Raw genomic sequence first — 17,341 nt, forward strand, 5'->3', positions numbered from 1 at the left:
TGGCTGCTTGGGCTTGTTGGTCAGTGGTCATGGTTAAAGAATGCAGGGCGAAAAGACAAGGACAAACGAAGAAGTGGACAGGACTGACGCTGACTACTACCAACACATTTATTCAACGAAACAAGCAGCTTTTATAATGCCATCCAAGACCCACGTGCCCAGATAAGCCACGTTTTGGCTTTTGTTTCTGCCAATTGCCTCCCGATGAGTGGAAAGCAGTAGACGTTAATTCATTCTTTTGTTACTCGTTTATTTTGGCTCATCCTGGTCATGCAGTTTGTAGGTGCCGGGGTGACGTTGCGTCGCCTCGATGTGCTGTTTCTTCCATGTTGTGTGCAATGATGTGTATCTGTGTTAGATTTCCCACGCCTGCTGCTTTATCTGGTCACGTGGCTCTTGGATGGCATTATTAAAGCTGCTCGTTTCTCTGAATAAATGTGTTGGTAGTCAACGCCAGTCCTGTCCACTTCTTCGTTTGTCCTTGTCTTTTCACGCTGCATTCTTTAACCATGAAGCGGAATAAACTGTCATCGCGCTGAGAGTCAACCAGCACGCGTACAGTCATCGCAGACTCACAAAAGGCATGTAGAAATTACATTAAGGGGAAGAACAGGCACAACAGCGGTAAAAGTATTTGGTCAAAAATGAAGTGACGGAGCGGTATCTATAAAATGGGCGTCTGCCAGCTCTATCCGCAGGAATACTAATTACGCGCACGTCGCCGCCCGAGATCTTCCGTGCCGGGCCACGTAGGAGGAGACGATATAGATGACCGCGATAGTCTCACCACTTATACGGAAATACTACAACATTATAGTAAGTAGATCCCTTATAAAAATGGTCTAGAGACAGTCTATAGACTTGTTATTGACTCTATTGACTTCCTATAGATATTGCTTTTTGTATTCATAGTCTATAGACTGTCTATAGACAAAAGTCTGCTGAAAGTGTATGGCCATAAATCTATAGATTATCTATAGACTTTCTATGACATTTTTATTGCCTATAGACTGTCAAACTTTTTTTGTAAGGGGATGACTCCACCCACAAGGACATACAACTCTGAGCAAGGAAGAAATAGTATTTAGACATTTCCAAGTCACAGTCGACACCTTTCCACACCAAAGAAAACTGCACAACATCTGCCCGATCATTTACGAATATTAAGCATCGATTCTGCGACGGGTATCCCTGTCTATACCACACGGTCCAGGCATGTCAAAGGAAAGGAACGCATATTCCCGGAACAGAGAACCCCGGAGTTCACAGAACGCCATCAATGCGTGATCCAGATACTCAAGGTCTATAATAAAAGCTTGAGCGCCCACCCGTAGGCACACTGCGTACGCAATGCTTGTTTCTGCTGACCACAAATGACCCATGCCCATGGCCACACTCCAATGAAGCGACAGAAACAAACTTTCCATCTCTCTTCTCTTTCGCTCCCTTAATTCCACTGAGTAGGCAGCCAATCTGGCATTATCCCTGGTGACCTCCGTACCTTGTCTCCCCCTACACCTCCTCTCCACGCACTTTCGAAACGTGTCCAGGAAAGCAAAACGTTGTATTGTCCACCCCCCCCCCCCCCCCCCCCACACACACACACACACACACGCACGAACCGCTACACACGGGCTACATAGACAATACAGAGGTCCGGGGGTCGGGCGGGGGGCTCTGTTGCACACAGGATATCTGCGTAAGTATATCCGGAGCATCAGACGTCATCATAGTAGAAGATACCCTTTATCAGTTCTGGCTGTCGTTGTAACCCGAGGCTGTATCGGCCGCGGAGGCTTCGAGAGCTGCACACACGTCAGGGGCCTTCGAGTGGTGTGCGCTGTACTCTCTCACTGACCTTTCTAACATGTTACTAGCACTGTTTTCTCTGCTTTGCTGAACAGTAAACGTATACAATCAGTGTAGTATACTGCACTGAATGTATCGCAAAGAACGAGCTCCGCATTGAACCAGGACACTATAAGGATGTGCATAGTGCACATGAAGACGGAAGGGTTGAAATGCGGGCCAGTTGGTACATTGTAAACGGAGAAAAAACCAGTCACACAAGACGACGGACAAGGAGAGTGTACACACCACAACGACTGAAGACGGAGTGGAGCAGTGAGGGGCCGGCCCAGAGCACTGGGCGTTGCTGACCTTATAAAAACACCTTTGCAAACCGCTATCACAAGTTCCTAATACGGAGAACACCGTCTTTACTCCTCTGTTTCGGAGGACGCTGAGGTCATTTCTCACGAGCGATCGGTTCTTCCCGTAGACAAGAAGGGGCTTTTTATTAGCGCCGTCCTCACCGGAGACACGTACGCTTCTCCCAGCTCACTGACTAAAAGGGATAATTTTTTCCCCCTTGTTCTTCAAGTATGTTTTCCGTCGGTAATCCAACGAACGTTAAACTTGCCTCCGAATTAAAAAAAAATAAATAGGGGCAATCAATTGGATTGGTTCGGAGAAAATTAGATAGCATTCTCATTCACTCACCAATCTTTTCCAGCTCAGATTCTATTCCAATTCTGATTCCCATTTCACTCACCAATCTATTCCAATTATGGTTCTATCTTTATTCCATTTCTATTGCTGTGTCGTTAAGGAACCCTAGGTGGCCGAAATTTCCGGAACCCTTCACTACGGCGCCCCTTATAGCCTCAGACGCTTTGGGACGTTAAACCCTCATGAATCCAAACCTAAACCATCCTTAGAACGACCTCTCCCTCATCTCCCTTACAAGCGGAGAGGAGAATTTCCCTCTTTCCATCTTCCACCTGCCAACAGTGGCAGGTGAAGAGAAGGAAACCCCCTAAACACTACCTGCCACCTGTCGTGTCTGGCAGGTGAAGGTGTCAGATAAACGTCGGCGCCGGAAAGTTTTCGCCGCCATGGCCCACATAACGCTATATCGAATTAAAATATCTTACATCGACTGCACATACAAGCATACGAATACAAAAATCTGTGGGCCACTGAAACCGTACCCATAATGACAACAGCAAACAAACAAACAAACAAACAAACAAACAAACAAACAAACAAACAAACGAACGAACGACGACGACAACACAGTTGTAGGAACATTTCGCAAGCCTATCAAACTCGATGACGACTTGTACCACTACGGCAGAGAACAGGCATACTGAAAACTTTGCAAAAGCCACCACCCAACGGATCTGTATCGAAATCTCTCGCATACTCATGAGTGACTTCCATTAAAGAAGCGAAAAGTGAGCAACCGGATTTGAATAATAAAGGCATAAATAAAACTCGTGGCTGGGCCGTGCAGATGAAAAGGCGTTGGAGGGGGAAGGGGGAGGCAAGCGCACTCTCCAGCTTTAACCTGAATGCAATGTCCTTTCACTACGATGTGATGAGCGGGTTTATTTTATTTTTATTAATGCGAAAGCATTATATGCCCAATCAGCATAAAGACTGGCGTCCACCGTCCGAACTTCGTTTCAACGGATCTGCGCGTGACCATCATGCTTTGCTTGGACATGTGATCAAGATTTTCCCCATAAGATTCCGCCCCTTGGTGGTGCCTGCATCATCGTTCTACATCAACATGCGCAGAGTACTGCGCACCAGGACTCCAGGTGGCGACACAGTACAGTCAAGCTATAAATGGGCCTCGCGAAGGCTTCGCAGTCACCGGTCACGGCAGCATCAGACATGCGTAATACTAATCTATTCACCTACCTTGTGCAGTTCTACATAACGATACTTTCGTATTCTCACATGTATAGCAGTCGTACGTGTCTCTACGGGTTTCTATTTTTCTCCTTTTTGCTCACCTGCCATACTGAGCAAACATCCACGGCGACAGTACACACCTGGTAGAACTCTGAACGCATGCAGTTTGTCTATCCCCCCCCCCCCCCACTTCCTATACAATAACAAAAAAAATTAATAAATTACAAAGTCCACACACGTATTCACTACAGCTGTACTGCGGCTACAGAACGTGTTCGCGCACAGTAACAACGTAAACAGGCTTCAGTGGCTTTATCGTGGACTACAGCCCCCCCCCCCCCCCCTCTTCTCTCCCCATCCCGCCTTTCTCCGAATCTGCGGATGCGCCCCCCCCCCCCCCCCCCCCCCGTAGGTTAATTAAGCCTCTTTGCGTAACTCTCTGTTCCGGTCGCCGCTGGGCGCTCGGCGGCACATGGACAAACATTTCACCCATTGTCTCTGGCTGCCGCCGGTTGTGGAGACGCGTGCGGAATCAGCGAACAAATAAACCGCAAGCGACGCCAGCGACGCCGCACGCCACCGGACGTGCAGGGAACTTGCCGCTGAGTGTGTACATCATACAGCCACGACAACAACAGAGCCGTTGCGTTGCACAGACAGCGCACGGTAGTCGCAGAGTTTTCCCGCTTGGCGGTGGTGACAGGCATCCCGGCAGCTGACGGCGCGAGAACGACGGAGGGAGAGAGCGTTTGAAAGAGCGCAGAGACAACAGAGGACGACGTTTCATGAAAGCACAAAAGAAACGACAGGTGCGAAGGAGATCGTGATGCGTAAGGGGCAGGCATGCATCCAAAAAAAAAAAAGGGGGGGGGGGGGGCAAGAATTTACCCTCCCTTGAAATTAAGCTCATACCTCCCCTTCGAAGCAAAAAATGACACTGGGCCTCTCTTGAAAAAAAATTCCCGGCTTCGTGCTTGGTACAGGGGTTCACGGTCATGTGTAAGCGATGTAATGGGTCAGATCGCCCGCCGACAAAATCGTAAAACACATGACATATAAATAACAGTCACGTGTGACATTATTTCACAAGTTGTACCATCATCCTGTACTGCGCGATCGCCTTATCTCGAAACCATTTTATGTATCCCATCGTACCGACCATAATCATAAAGTCGGTTTAGTTTCTTCTAACACCAAATATATTTCTCGGCCATTTTTGCTGCGTACCTCGCGTGATTGGAATCAGCTTCCCATAGATATTGCCGACAGCGATAATTACGAGATGTTCCGCGAAGCTATAGCTAGCATTGTATACTCAGGTGTGATTTAAATTTGTCTCTCTGCTGTATTTTTTTAAATCTTATTCTTGTGTTTTTGCCACTCCCCTTCTGTAACGCCTCTTGCCCTGAGGGGTGCAATAAATAAATAAAAAATAAATAACGCAAACCAACGGGTGACGTGGTTGATCAAAGTCATGTGGATGATTATGACGCAACCAGTGATAGTCACGTAACGACGACGACGCCAATCAGCGCCAACGACGCGCTCTCCGCACAAGTGGCTTGAACAGCTGACTGTCAAGAAGAAAACTAAGCGAAACTAAGAAAACTAAGCTAAAGAGAGAAGACGGAGAGAGACAGGTGCGGCGGCGTCGTTACGACAGCGGGAGCCAAGTGAGTGGTCACGCTAGCCAACCACGTCAGGCGAGAAAAAGAAAAAGAAATAACTCATAAACCAACGCAGTTCCAGAATGGGCGTTTCCGGCGCACGCGCCGGCCTCCACAGAGTGCAGTCCGCGGAGCTGATTCCGAGAATAGCAGCTAGCCGCAGGAGCAGCAGCAGCAGCAGAAACGCCGCCCCCCCCCCCCCCCCCCCCCCACTTCGCCTAATCCGCGTTGATTGCCGATTGAAAGAACAATCAAAACAGGTGCGCGCAGTATCTGCAGCGAAACTGGAGCGTCGTACAGTTTCAGATTATTCGTTACTTTGAAGCTAATCCGCTGCTTTAGGAGCACAGTTCAATGTGAATGAGAAGGGCGAACATTCATTATCGGAAGAAACAAGCATCGGATCTGAAACCGACCACGCGTTTCAAGGTTTCACTCGATTTTTCATTTCGTTTTAATCAACTCATGTAATACGCGAGAGGCGGCGTGGAAAAATATGCACAGAGCAGCATGATCTATCCGTCACCTCTACCCGTCATCGTCAGCAGTGGCGGTCATACGCACATTCTCAGAAGTACAAAGCAATCGAAAATAAATAACTTAAGGAACGCAAATGGTATAGCAAAGATTTTCGACCGTACACAAATAAAAATGTACATTAAAAAAGGGCACATTACTAAGAGTTTGCGTCCGCGCATCTTGCAATTGTCGTTAGAAACAAGAACGCGTGAGGGAATAGAAGAAATATATGTCCCGCTACAACGAAACCACATGCAACAACGAAGCAACGGGTTCAAGGCAGCGAACATAGTTTTCTTTTGAAACGCCACAGTAACGTGATTTCCTATCGATATAACGAATTATAACCATAATAACGAAACTATCGGCGATCCCGCAGTTTCATTACGCTCGTGTCACGCCTTAAAAGCGTTGCTTGAGAGCCAGTGGTAAGGCTGTGGGTTAGTTTAGACAGCTGGCCTTAGCTCAGGCAGGCGTTTTTCGTGCTTTGTCTCCCGTTGATTGTTTTAGGAGTTGGAGAAAGAGAGGGGGGGGGGGGGGGGGGGGTTATGAAGGCAAGGTTTATATAGATGGCAAATAAAGTGCATTTTTAACGGCAAATAAAGCGCAGCTTGCGTATGGCTACGCTACGTCGTAAAGGGGTCACGTCCGACCTCTTATCTCTCTCCACGCCTAGAATCATCAAGAACAGTCGATCAGATCCACGGCTGATAAGCGCTAAGTAAAACACAAATTCGATATTTCGAGCAAGCGCACAAAAATGGTGCCCTGTGGGAGGTAACGTGACGTTTCCCGCCACAAACGAAGATAAGCGGGCGACAGAGCGGCGAAGAACTCGTTAAAGCGAATGCTTCGCTTTATCGAAAAGCTTGCTGTTCCCGAGTACTGATCGTGTTTTTTTTGTTGTTTTTTTTTCATTGCCACTACACACAAGGCGAGCTGAAAGCAGGCGAAAGCGATCATATTTAACTAACACCAGGCATAGGTGACAACGAGTCAACAAGCGATTGTTCCCGATTAAATACCAAAAACATAGTGAGGTCTTCCAATAGTGAGGTCCACCCAAAGGTCTCCAAAAAGGAGGTCACCAAAGCAGACTTATACAGACCACTGAAACAGACCATTCAAAGCAAACAAAAAACGCAAGATGATCGAAAACTGTTTCAATATGCGCGTACAGGGACGCAAAAACGAACAAAACGCCTCGATTCGATTTGCGGTGATTGGCGGAAGCACTTAAAGCATTGCGCTATAGCACGGCCGTCAAAATTGCTAGCGAATTCTGCTTGCAAGTGATTGCGACCGAAATCGTGCGGTCTCACCTCAACCGCGCTTTAATTCATGCCGACAAACACATGCCCTCAAACGCGCGCTGTGTACGGTTTGGTGCCGTTTTGTAGATTCGCATCTCCTCTATGATTCAAAACTGAAAGCAAGTAAAGCTCAACAGATATCGACCTTTTATCGCTCGTATACAAGTTTCACCACCTCCGAAAACAGCAGGGAAACTTTTCACACACACACAATACACACCGATTACGAAGTCTGCTCTGGGCACCGGCATTCCGCAGCGCTGGGCTTCTCTCCCATACAGGTTCTTCGCGACAGGGCGGCGGTGAATCTAGGACTCGAACGGTGACTGACAGGTCCGCATGTCGAGACTTTCAGGGCCGCGTTTCACCCTTCAGTGCCTCCCGAACAATCGCGCGGTTGAGCCGCACCTTCACGTCCTACTACGTGACGACGACGGGGCGAAAGTGCCACTCTCGTGCGCCCTATCATAACCTCCAATTTGTGTGGTGCAGAACACTGTCATTTTGCGGTCATTTCTTTCTTTTCATCTCTTTTTCTCGTCTTATCGTGTAGCCCGCGCAATGTTGAATAAGGCGCCCTTATCGTGAAGGGCTTTTGTCGAGTGGACGAAAAAGATACACCCGCCTGTGGAAGATACACCTCGTATCTCGCAATCTCGGGCAGACATGACGATCAGACCATTCAGAGGAAACATTCTTATTTAATGCCGGCTAATTACCGCTTCCTCACCGGAGACGCCGCGTCATCTGAATAAAAGCACAGCTGCAGCAGCAAATGCGAAATAAATTGTGCCGGCATGACATGTGTCAAACGTGCGTAGCGCACAGCATGTCAGTGCAGAGCGCGGCGAACTTTCAGCTCCGCCAGAGTTTTGTTTTTACAACCTTTCAACCTTCACAACGCCAAATCGTACCGCAATTCGCGGTCGCGGTAGCCGCAGGTGCGATGAGGCCGCGGTATCGACTGTGTTCGATCACATCGCAGCCCGGTTTCGATCCGATAAGATGCGACAATCGGAGAGAACATGCGACAACGTACCGAAGCGTCGGACGTTCATCGAGTGAATGGTGAAGGCGTACTCCCAAGTGCTGCCGAAGCCGCTGCCGTAGAAGAGGCGCACGAGCACGACCCAGCGAAGAGCATCGTCGTCGTCGGAGCAGCACATGTGAGGTCGCCGACGTTTCACAGGACGCCGCCAGCACACTGTTACCGCGAGTTAGCGCGGGAACGTCTTCGGCACAAAACGCGTTCGCGCGAAGTGCTCACTCGCCGCACGGCGTCTTTTCAAACTCGCCGCATGCTCATTTGGTATTTTTGTTTGTCTAGCGCTCTCAAAGCGAGAAAGGCTAACGGAGGAAGAGAAGGCCCGGAGAAAGAGTGACGCGGAAGACTTCAGATGGCAGCACTATGCAGCACCTGCTGCTTTGCATCGCGTAGAGAGATTACACACGTTAATCTCTTTTAGATAGATGGCTCTAGCTACTGTACTACCATGGCCGTACTATGAACATGCGTAAAGGAAAAAAGAAACTTCAAGTAAAGATTCGTTTATGCAGATAAATGTTTTTTCGCAGCCAGTTCTTAGAAGATAACAGACACAGGTGCACCTATGAGCTGTAGCATGGGCCGATAACTAAGCTGTAAAGATAAATATGAGAGCCTCATCCTGTAAATACCGAAACTTTGAAGAATTCTTGTTAGTAGGTTACTTTGTGCAAGTAATATGGTCATTTAAATGAAATCAGAGCTGCGACGAAGCAAGTAGTAGTAGCAAGGGAAGATTGAGCCGCTTTTCTCCTTTTCAAGAAGCCTTGATCTATCCAGTGTGGCATCCCGCTCTCGCGGGTTCGCGTTTGCGGGCAGGCTTCCGCGAGAGTGGCTGCTCTGTGTCGTGCGGCAAAGCCGAGCGATCGTCGCTCGGCTCGGCGCTCGGCTGCCGATATTGTAAGGCTACGGACACCGCAGCGCCGAGTCCTGTGACAGGCAGGCTTCCAGCTCCGCGATGCCGCTGGGAAAAAGCTTCCGCATCTACCACAAGGTGCGGCCGCCGAACGCCTACAGCGTTCTTCTCGAACAGCGGTCCAAGAACGAAACCCTCCTCTTCGAGTCCAGGGCCATCGCAGTGCTGTGTGAGTTCTACTTCCTTTCTTCCTTCTTTGCATGTTGGAATCGGGTGGATCGCTGCGGTATTTCCGCGCTACGCCTCCTATTCGAAGACAATCTTGATTTTCACCGCGATTTGTAGTTCATTCAGCATATTTCGGAGTTTAGTCTGCCGTGGTCGAGACCTCTGTTCAGAGGCTTGTGTCGCCGGCAGTTGATTCGGCTGCTTTAGCTATGCCAGACCGCTCCGTTTAATTGCAGCGTCGCTGAACTGTGTCGATCCTTTGCGAAGCGATTCACCTGTTTCTTTGTCGTGGTTCCGCGCCATCTGTCATGCTTCTGAAACCATCGCGTTGCTTGATCGAAACCTGCAAATGTCTGTTGCTTTGAATTATCGGAAGCACGAAACTTTAGCTCAGCAGAACTCTTGGACCCCATCGGATTTCGTGTTGAGATTGCTTTAGAGCGGGGGTGCAATGCAGATCGTCCCCTGCGACGCAGTCGCGTGCAGTAAACTACTACGCACGAAATGCATACTGCTATGTGTATTTTCTCGTTGTACGATCATCGCGAATCGGTTGGCATTGCGACGTCGTGACACCCAATTCTCCCTTGTTTTGATCCGGTCTCAAATAAGTCATTCAAACAATGTTAGAAAGAAGAGTCATCTTTCAGAGCGTGCCGTATAATCTGGTTGTACGCTGTCCTTTACTTTATATAGCAAGCAGTAGTTGTCGGTATGTGACGATGCAAAAGCGAATGAGGGCAGTTTAATCAGGCAGGTCGTAAGCAGAAAGCACGAATGCTACTTGACCAGTGCAAGAGTACTGGCTCATGAAAACAGTAACCTATGACGAGCTTCATTTATGGCAATTGCTTGTAATTATATCAGTGGCAGTGTGTGTATGCGAGTTTGTTTAGTCACCATGTAGCGTGTGTCATCTTCCAGGTGGTCGAAATTTCCGGAGCCCTCCACTACGGCGTCTCTCATAGCCTTAGTCGCTTTGGGACGTTAAACCCCATAAACCAAACCAAACCATCATCTTTCAGGCATCTGTGGTCAGCCCCATCTGTGCGCTTAATGTACGCATAAAACAATGTACCATGCTTAGAGCTGGACCAAGGAACACTGTGGTAAACGCTGCATCCTTAAAAAAATTTCAGCTCAACAAGAGACCGACACTGTGAAGAAGGAGTACACAATGCTTCTTGATGCCCATGGCTGTCTTGGAGTGCTGCAACTCACAGCAGGTTGGTGGAATATCTTGCACGCATCTTGTTGCATCATTACGCCGTTATTATCCACTCCATGCATTTGTGAAGTATTGTTACGCTGCGGAGAGTGTACAGCTGCCAAATACCACAGGTGTTTCACGGTGTGATCAAAGAAAGCAAATTCAACGTACAGCACATGCTGCTGTCATCGTGCTTGAGAAAGGAGCTGTGGAAAAGGTGCAACTTGGGCAGAGATTTCTGAAACAATGAATGAAAATGCCTTGGTACTGAAGTAGAGTTCTGTTATATCTCGTCGGCGTTAATGAATTGGCTGTTAAGATTACTCTGTGGTTATGTTGAACAATACCTGCTTTGAGGCCGGTCTCGGCACCCTTCTTCAGCCTTCTTTCAAAATTCGTCTGGCTGGCACGACAGGAATGACAGCTCACTTGGCATGCTGTCACGCTTGTGCACTCTGGCAAGTGTCGCAGGAAAGCAGCATGGGCTTGAATTGTTTTTCTTTTGCATCTGTTCTGTGCTTTTGTACATGTTGTTAAGAGGCACGTGTTTGACATGATTGCAACAGGAGTCTCAGCTTGCCGTCTTCAGCCTGTGAACTGTCGTTATTCCTTTGCTAGTCACTTAAGGTGGAGTGCGGCTTCGAAAATGGTTTTCAAGAACTGATTGACGAGTAGTTGTAATAAAAGCTGTGTCTATGAAATTTGCTAGTAATCTCCTAAATAGATGCAGCTTGCATTAGAGCTTAAAATTAGAATAAAATTTTGAGTAGTAGTATTTATTTTGTTTTTTATTTTTTCCGCTAATCTATGTTTTTCTGAAAATCTACTAGATTCAGAGTGCTGAAATTTTGTATGTGAGTAGAAATGGTTACTATACACAATTTGGTGCTAAAATTATGTAGTACTTTAAGCGAAAATTTTTCTTTCTCAGTGCAATAAAATTGCCACTCATGAATTTTTTTTTATCATAAAATTACAAGTTCACTTAGATTGTTGATTCTGGTTTCAGTCATGTAAAAGGCATTGAATGAAGTCTGTAGAAAATTTAGTTGACTTACGCCATATTGTTCCGTAGAAAAAAGGTATATTAACCTCCAAAAATGCTGTTTTGAGAAAAATGCAAATAAAGCCTCTGAAAACCCCTACTTTCCAAAACGGAAAATTTCAACTCCCATGACGAAAAAGCATCAGAAGAACATCCTTGGAGTCGTGAATACCCGAGCGTAGTATATTTTCTGAAAGCTAAAGAAATGCTGTATCAGTAGGTCGCAAAATATGAAAATTGATTTTGTTGCCATTATTTCAGAATGTGTAGAATGGCTTAGAACCTAAACAAAAGACTAAGGGTGTAAAGTGTGTGCTATTTGAGACTGTTCGTGTTATCTCTTCCAGTGTTACTGTTGAAAAGAAGCAGTATTTAAGAGTGAGGCTTCAAGACTCTGAGCTTGGCTGCTCTCTATTTCTTTGTAAAAAAAAAATAATCAGGAACTGAGTACCTGACTTTGAGTAATGATACTGTAATTCACAATAAACTAATTTCCACCCTTGAAAGCAGTGCACCGTTAAGACTTTTAAGAGCAGCCATGCATTGTAAAGCACTCTTCTGATATGTGAATATGACACAAGGTATACAGTACCTAAATTTAGGTTACTCTACTGCCGTTAATGCTTGCATGCAAGTTTTATCCGTGTACCCTATTAATCGCTTATCGTCATTAGTTTCGTTTTGCTTAGCACTGCATTATATGGAAAAGTTCAGCAAAAGCAGAGCGTCCTACTTGCTGGGCTAGCTATGTTGTTAGGTTCTGTGTTGTGAAATCCAATGCAGTGTGCGCTGAATTCAAAGCCTTCAGTGGAAGCTTGCTCTCTGCTTTGTAAAATGCTAAACATGCACCACTTTGTGTGGTTATTACGTCTCCTGTTCCAGAGGCTACTGGAATGCATGAAATTAAATTGAGTATGGTGCAACAAGTTACGGAGAGGGAAATGGTCAGGGTAGATAGGAAGAGTGCAGGATAGGCTTAGGAACAAACGGAAGTTAATGGTGTCATAGCTGAAATCACAAAGGGGAAATGGGCATGGGCAAGGCAAGTGATGCAGAGGAAAGATAACCAGGTCACTTGGGGAGAGTGGATTCCAAGTGACGGCAAACAAAGGAGGGGATGGTAGTGATTCAGGGGGGCGGATGAGATTAGAAAGTTTTCAGGAACAAGGTGGCTGCGGCTGGCACAGGACAGGGTTAATGGGCGCTATATAGGAGAGGTTGCAATGAGCGTAGTCAGGGTGGTGATGATTTATTTATTTATTTACAATACTGCCAGTCTCAGTAAGAGACCGTAGCAGGTGGGAATCAGTACAATATAGAGTACAATACAGATAAATTACAAGCAGATCAACAAAAATGAGAACTCTTACATAAGTGTTATATAACTGCAAGTAGGCAGGTTAGCAAACAATAACTTGAAAATTCAGAACTGAAACAAAAAGAGATCAAGTACAGCAGGAGTCGTTCATTCCAGCAAGCATGCTAGTATTTGAAGTATTTTACAATATAAACTAGAAGAAAGCGAAAAAGAAGGTAACGGGTGGCAATAGGCATGCAATCATCCTTAAAGGTCACATGTCAAGAAATGTCAATAAGTAGCTGTTGGGCAGTATCTGGTAAGATGTAGGACTATTGATATTTTACTGATTCTTGTTACATTCTACTAATCTTGAGGTGAAGGAAGATAGTGAGTCCGACATGGTAATCGATGGATCGAGCTGATTCCATTCGCTGATGGCTGAAGGAAAGAAAGAATGATGGCTAAAGGAAAGAAAGAAAGAAAGAATGATATCTCTCTCTTTTTTTTTTCATGCAGGTGACACGGTGGTCCAGTTTCTGGTGCTGGTGACGGGGTGTCAGTCGGTGGGCAAGCTGGGTGCCTCGGAGGTGTTCCGCATCACGGACACCCTCTTTGTGTCGCTGCGCAACAACGCCCAGGACCTGGAAAAGGTGCAGGATGTGCGCAAGGTGCTCAACGCGGGCACCTTCTTCTTTGCCTGGACACCGTCCACAGCGGAGGCAGCGCTCGACCTCACGCTCTGCGCCCAGCGTGCGGTCATGACCAGCGAGACAGACAACCGTTTCTTCTGGTGGGCAAGTCTGGATGCACGAAGTGTTACTATAACATGGGAACAGCAGGAAGTTTAAAAGGATATACAGTTAAACCTGGATATAACGAGGCTGAAAAAAGTCCGGGATTTTTCGTTACATCAAGGTTTTCGTTGCATGCAGTTTTCACTAGAAGACCCAAAAGGGCAATGCAGAACGGAAACCAAAATAAGAAATAAATGTAGGTGAAATAACCTTGAAAATGTTTACAGGAAACCCCATTACGAATAAGTCTGATAGCGCGCGACTGCCGCGGCTTGCGTAAGGCCGGAATACATGGAGCTTTTGTACGGCTGCAAGTCGGCGATTTTGTGTGCCCACTGGGCCCGGCATCGAGAAAAATTGGCTGTGGCTTAGCTCTGATTAAACCTGGAGTGATGCGATAGCTACAGCAGAGTTCCTGAGTGGAATTGCAAAGTCAAGGGGTCCTCTCTTCATCTTCCTCCAGGGTGATTCACAGTTACTGCCTAATTTCCTTTCCTCAAATTATTTTCTTCGTTACTTCTCGGGAAGATTCACAGTTACTGGGTACTTTCCTTGCCTCAAGTTCATTTTCTTCATTAGGGCCCCTCTTTCTGTTTCTTCTTTCATTACCACTTCCTCTCTTCCTCTACAACTTCCTCCCTTCCTCCCACTGAGATATGTCCACTGGGTAATTTCCTTTCCTCAAATACAATTTTCATTTTTTTCATTACGGCCCCTCTTTCTGTTTCTTGTTTCACTCCCACTTCCTCCCTTCCTGTACCATGGTTCGGGTGTCCACCGAGGTGGGACCAGGGCTGACACAAGGGGAAAGTGGGACCATGCTGAAGAGGCCATGCTGAAGAGGCCATGCTGAAGAGGCCATGCTGAAGAGGCCATGCTGAAGAGGCCATGCTGTAGAGGCGGCTGGTGTAGTGCAGCTGTCACTACAAAACGCCCGCCAACGGAGATTCGCTGTTGGATGGGTTGTCTCCACTGTGGTCGATCGTTGACGCTCCTCTCTTAGCCAAATTTCGTAACTCAGCACAAGCTAACAGACAGTCGGCCTAGCGAGTTCATTACATCAAGGTCAACCGCCGCTAGGCATTCGTTACATGGAGGTCTCAAATGCACGCACTTCAATGGGGGTGGCATTGGGGAATTGAAAAACTTCGTTATATCGAGGAATTCATTATATGGAGGTTCGTTACCTCCAGGTTTAACTAGATTCCAAATATTGCCTGTTTGTTTTTCTTTGAAATGATGCACAAGGAATTGGTAAATGCTCATCACTACATGGAATTTGTCTAATTTTTGGTAAATAATTTATTATTGAATTTCATCTCTCATAGTTTCCATTTTGCCTTTAACAACTAAACAATGGCATTGACCTTGCAGATCAGTTAAAGGGAGACTGAAGCACTTTTTTTGAAAATCGGGCTGGCAGCGGCATCCTATAGTTTTTCATGCTGTATACTGGAATATCGCATCCAAATAAGGCAAAAGCAAGCGCGAATTGCCTTTTTTAGCTGAAATATGTGGCCTGTGCTGCGGGGCACGCCGCGCGGCGCGCCGCCGCCCGTGATTGGTCAAGAGAGGTCGTGAGGTCACTTTGAGGACTGGAGAAGCTGCCGATGCGGATCCGGCGCTGCATTGAGTGCAGATCGCAGCTTTCCGTGTCGTTGTAAAAGCGAATATGGCGACTATTTTTTTTTACTGACCTCCGAAGAAAAGGATACTACAGTTTGCTCATTCCACGTATCGCCTGAAACCAAAAAAGACACAAGCAAAAAATTCTACGCCTAGCACAAGCATGCGCCAGCGTCAAAGACGCGATGCAGACCATGCGTAAAAGGTGCCAGAACAACCTCGGCTCGTATTCTCGGAAAGGAAGGGGTGCGAACAATACTCAAGTCAATTACCACCACCGGACGCCTCCTGGCTCGCCCGGAAGAGCGTCATCCTAAAGAAAAGGCCCAAAGCACTGTGTACAAAAAATCCTGTTCTCAGTACCCGGCGTACCAGGTTGGGGCAAGAAAGTATTTCAAGGAAACGATGAAGGAGCACAAAGTTGGTGTCAAAATTAGCGAAGCGCAGTGGCCAAGCACTGCGAGGCATGTGACCACAAGATAGTGACGCAATCACTGTGCGCTTTGAACCAAGCCAAATACGCGCACAAGGCTGCTGCTTCACTCGTGGCGCGTTCAGCAGATGCCAGAAAATATTAATCGCTGCCTTGGAAACGTTCGCCCTTCCTAGATTTGCAGTTTAGGTTCAGTGAAGTAGTTGCCAACTATATGTGTGTTTAAAAGCCAAGCTAGCTGCAACTCGCCCGCTGCCACAACTTTGTGAAGAAACCGAGTAAGGTTGCGGTGTTTTTTTGCAAAAACTCGGTTGGCATTCATTTCTCTCATAAATTTGCATCCGAAATCAACGTCGAACGCTTTCATTTTAATTGCTTAGCTGCGATTAAACGAGATGCCCCATATGAAGAGCTTCAATGCTTGCTTGCTTTGCTTTATTGTGCTTTGCTCTGCTTGCTTGCTTGAACACGTCGAACCAAGTATAAAATCACTAACCGAGCCTTGCTGAGCACGTCTCAGGTGGCCTGGCCGCACCTAAGCTGAGGAGAGCGACACATGCTTAAGCCTCTATAAGGTTTCTTCAGGGGCTAAGTGAGCATGTTTCTACTTTTAAAAGAGGCGCTTCTTCGGAATGGTGACACGCCTCTCATGAGCGAGAAAATCGAAGGAACTGTGTCATGGTTCAGCCGCGCCTTTTCGACAGAAATCTCCAGAGGTCACATTAGGGACAAATGTAGCCGCTCTTACGAAAGTGCTTTGATCAGAGTAGGCTTGCTTTGGTCATTTAAGAAGGATGGATAGCTGGGCGAGTTTGTAATAATACATCGTGGGAGGGAACAGTCTTTGTGTCCTCTTGCTTCGTCTGTCGTTTTGTTTGCGCTGTTCCCTCCCACGATGTTGTTTTGGTCAGCTTGAATTCTTTGTAATAGCAGCGAGCGCTTGCGCTGCGAGCTTTTGATCTTGCTAAAAACAGTGGAAGACGACACAGTCTCGGCCGTATTTGTTCATGGACACGAACGCAGAGTAGTACCTCGTGTTGAATCTGATTCTCAAGGTCGGCTGACACGCTTTGTACGTCACAACGCACGCAGCACGAGAAACAACGCGCGCTGAAAGCTCGCTTGGGTGCGCCGAAGTATCCCCGGCTCCTCAACGTGACGTCACGTTGGCCGACATGGACGAGGTTTCCCTCTCCGCTGTTCTCCTCTCCTACGCTCGCGCGGGGCGCGGGAGATTTGAACATTGCGCTTTTAATTGGTGACTGCGCCACTGTTTTAGCCAAAATCTAAAAAATAATTTCACAGACGTGATCGGCAATGACACTACTTCAAAACCCTAAAAAATTACCTGATTCGAAAACCGCCTCAGCACCCTTTAAGGCAAAATTGAAGTCACAGAATGCATACAAACACTGCGGAATTGTAGCTTCTTCTTTGTTGTCATTCTGGCCTCTGGAACAGGCTAGCTTAAGATTTGGAGTGAAAACAAGAAAGCAGCTAATACAAAGTTTAAGCCATACAGCCAGTCCGGTAATGCAATGCCATTTCTATTGTTGCTGTGCTTGCCTGTAGCCGCATTTGCCACACAGTCATGGTTGCT

General features: G+C 46.9%; 2 protein-coding genes across 2 annotated transcripts in view; one reads left to right on the forward strand and one right to left on the reverse strand.

Annotated features, from left to right (window-relative positions):
• Positions 1-8,493, reverse strand: part of LOC149365537 (uncharacterized) — a 77,915-nt gene extending 69,422 nt beyond the window's left edge. The window contains exon 1 of the mRNA XM_089543752.1: positions 8,244-8,493. Within this exon, the coding sequence (XP_089399878.1) occupies positions 8,244-8,370 (127 nt within the window). The 5' untranslated portion in view covers positions 8,371-8,493. The remainder of the gene's footprint in view (positions 1-8,243) is intronic.
• Positions 8,494-8,997: 504 nt separating this feature from the next.
• Positions 8,998-17,341, forward strand: part of Synj (synaptojanin) — a 33,081-nt gene continuing 24,737 nt past the window's right edge. Inside the window, exons 1-3 of the mRNA XM_089568798.1 lie at positions 8,998-9,334; positions 10,473-10,559; positions 13,405-13,678. Of these exons, the coding sequence (XP_089424924.1) occupies positions 9,208-9,334; positions 10,473-10,559; positions 13,405-13,678 (488 nt within the window). The 5' untranslated portion in view covers positions 8,998-9,207. The remainder of the gene's footprint in view (positions 9,335-10,472; positions 10,560-13,404; positions 13,679-17,341) is intronic.

This window comes from Amblyomma mixtum, chromosome 1, assembly GCF_055824585.1.
Source record: "Amblyomma mixtum isolate Tamu chromosome 1, ASM5582458v1, whole genome shotgun sequence".
NCBI classification, from domain to species: Eukaryota; Metazoa; Arthropoda; class Arachnida; order Ixodida; family Ixodidae; genus Amblyomma; species Amblyomma mixtum.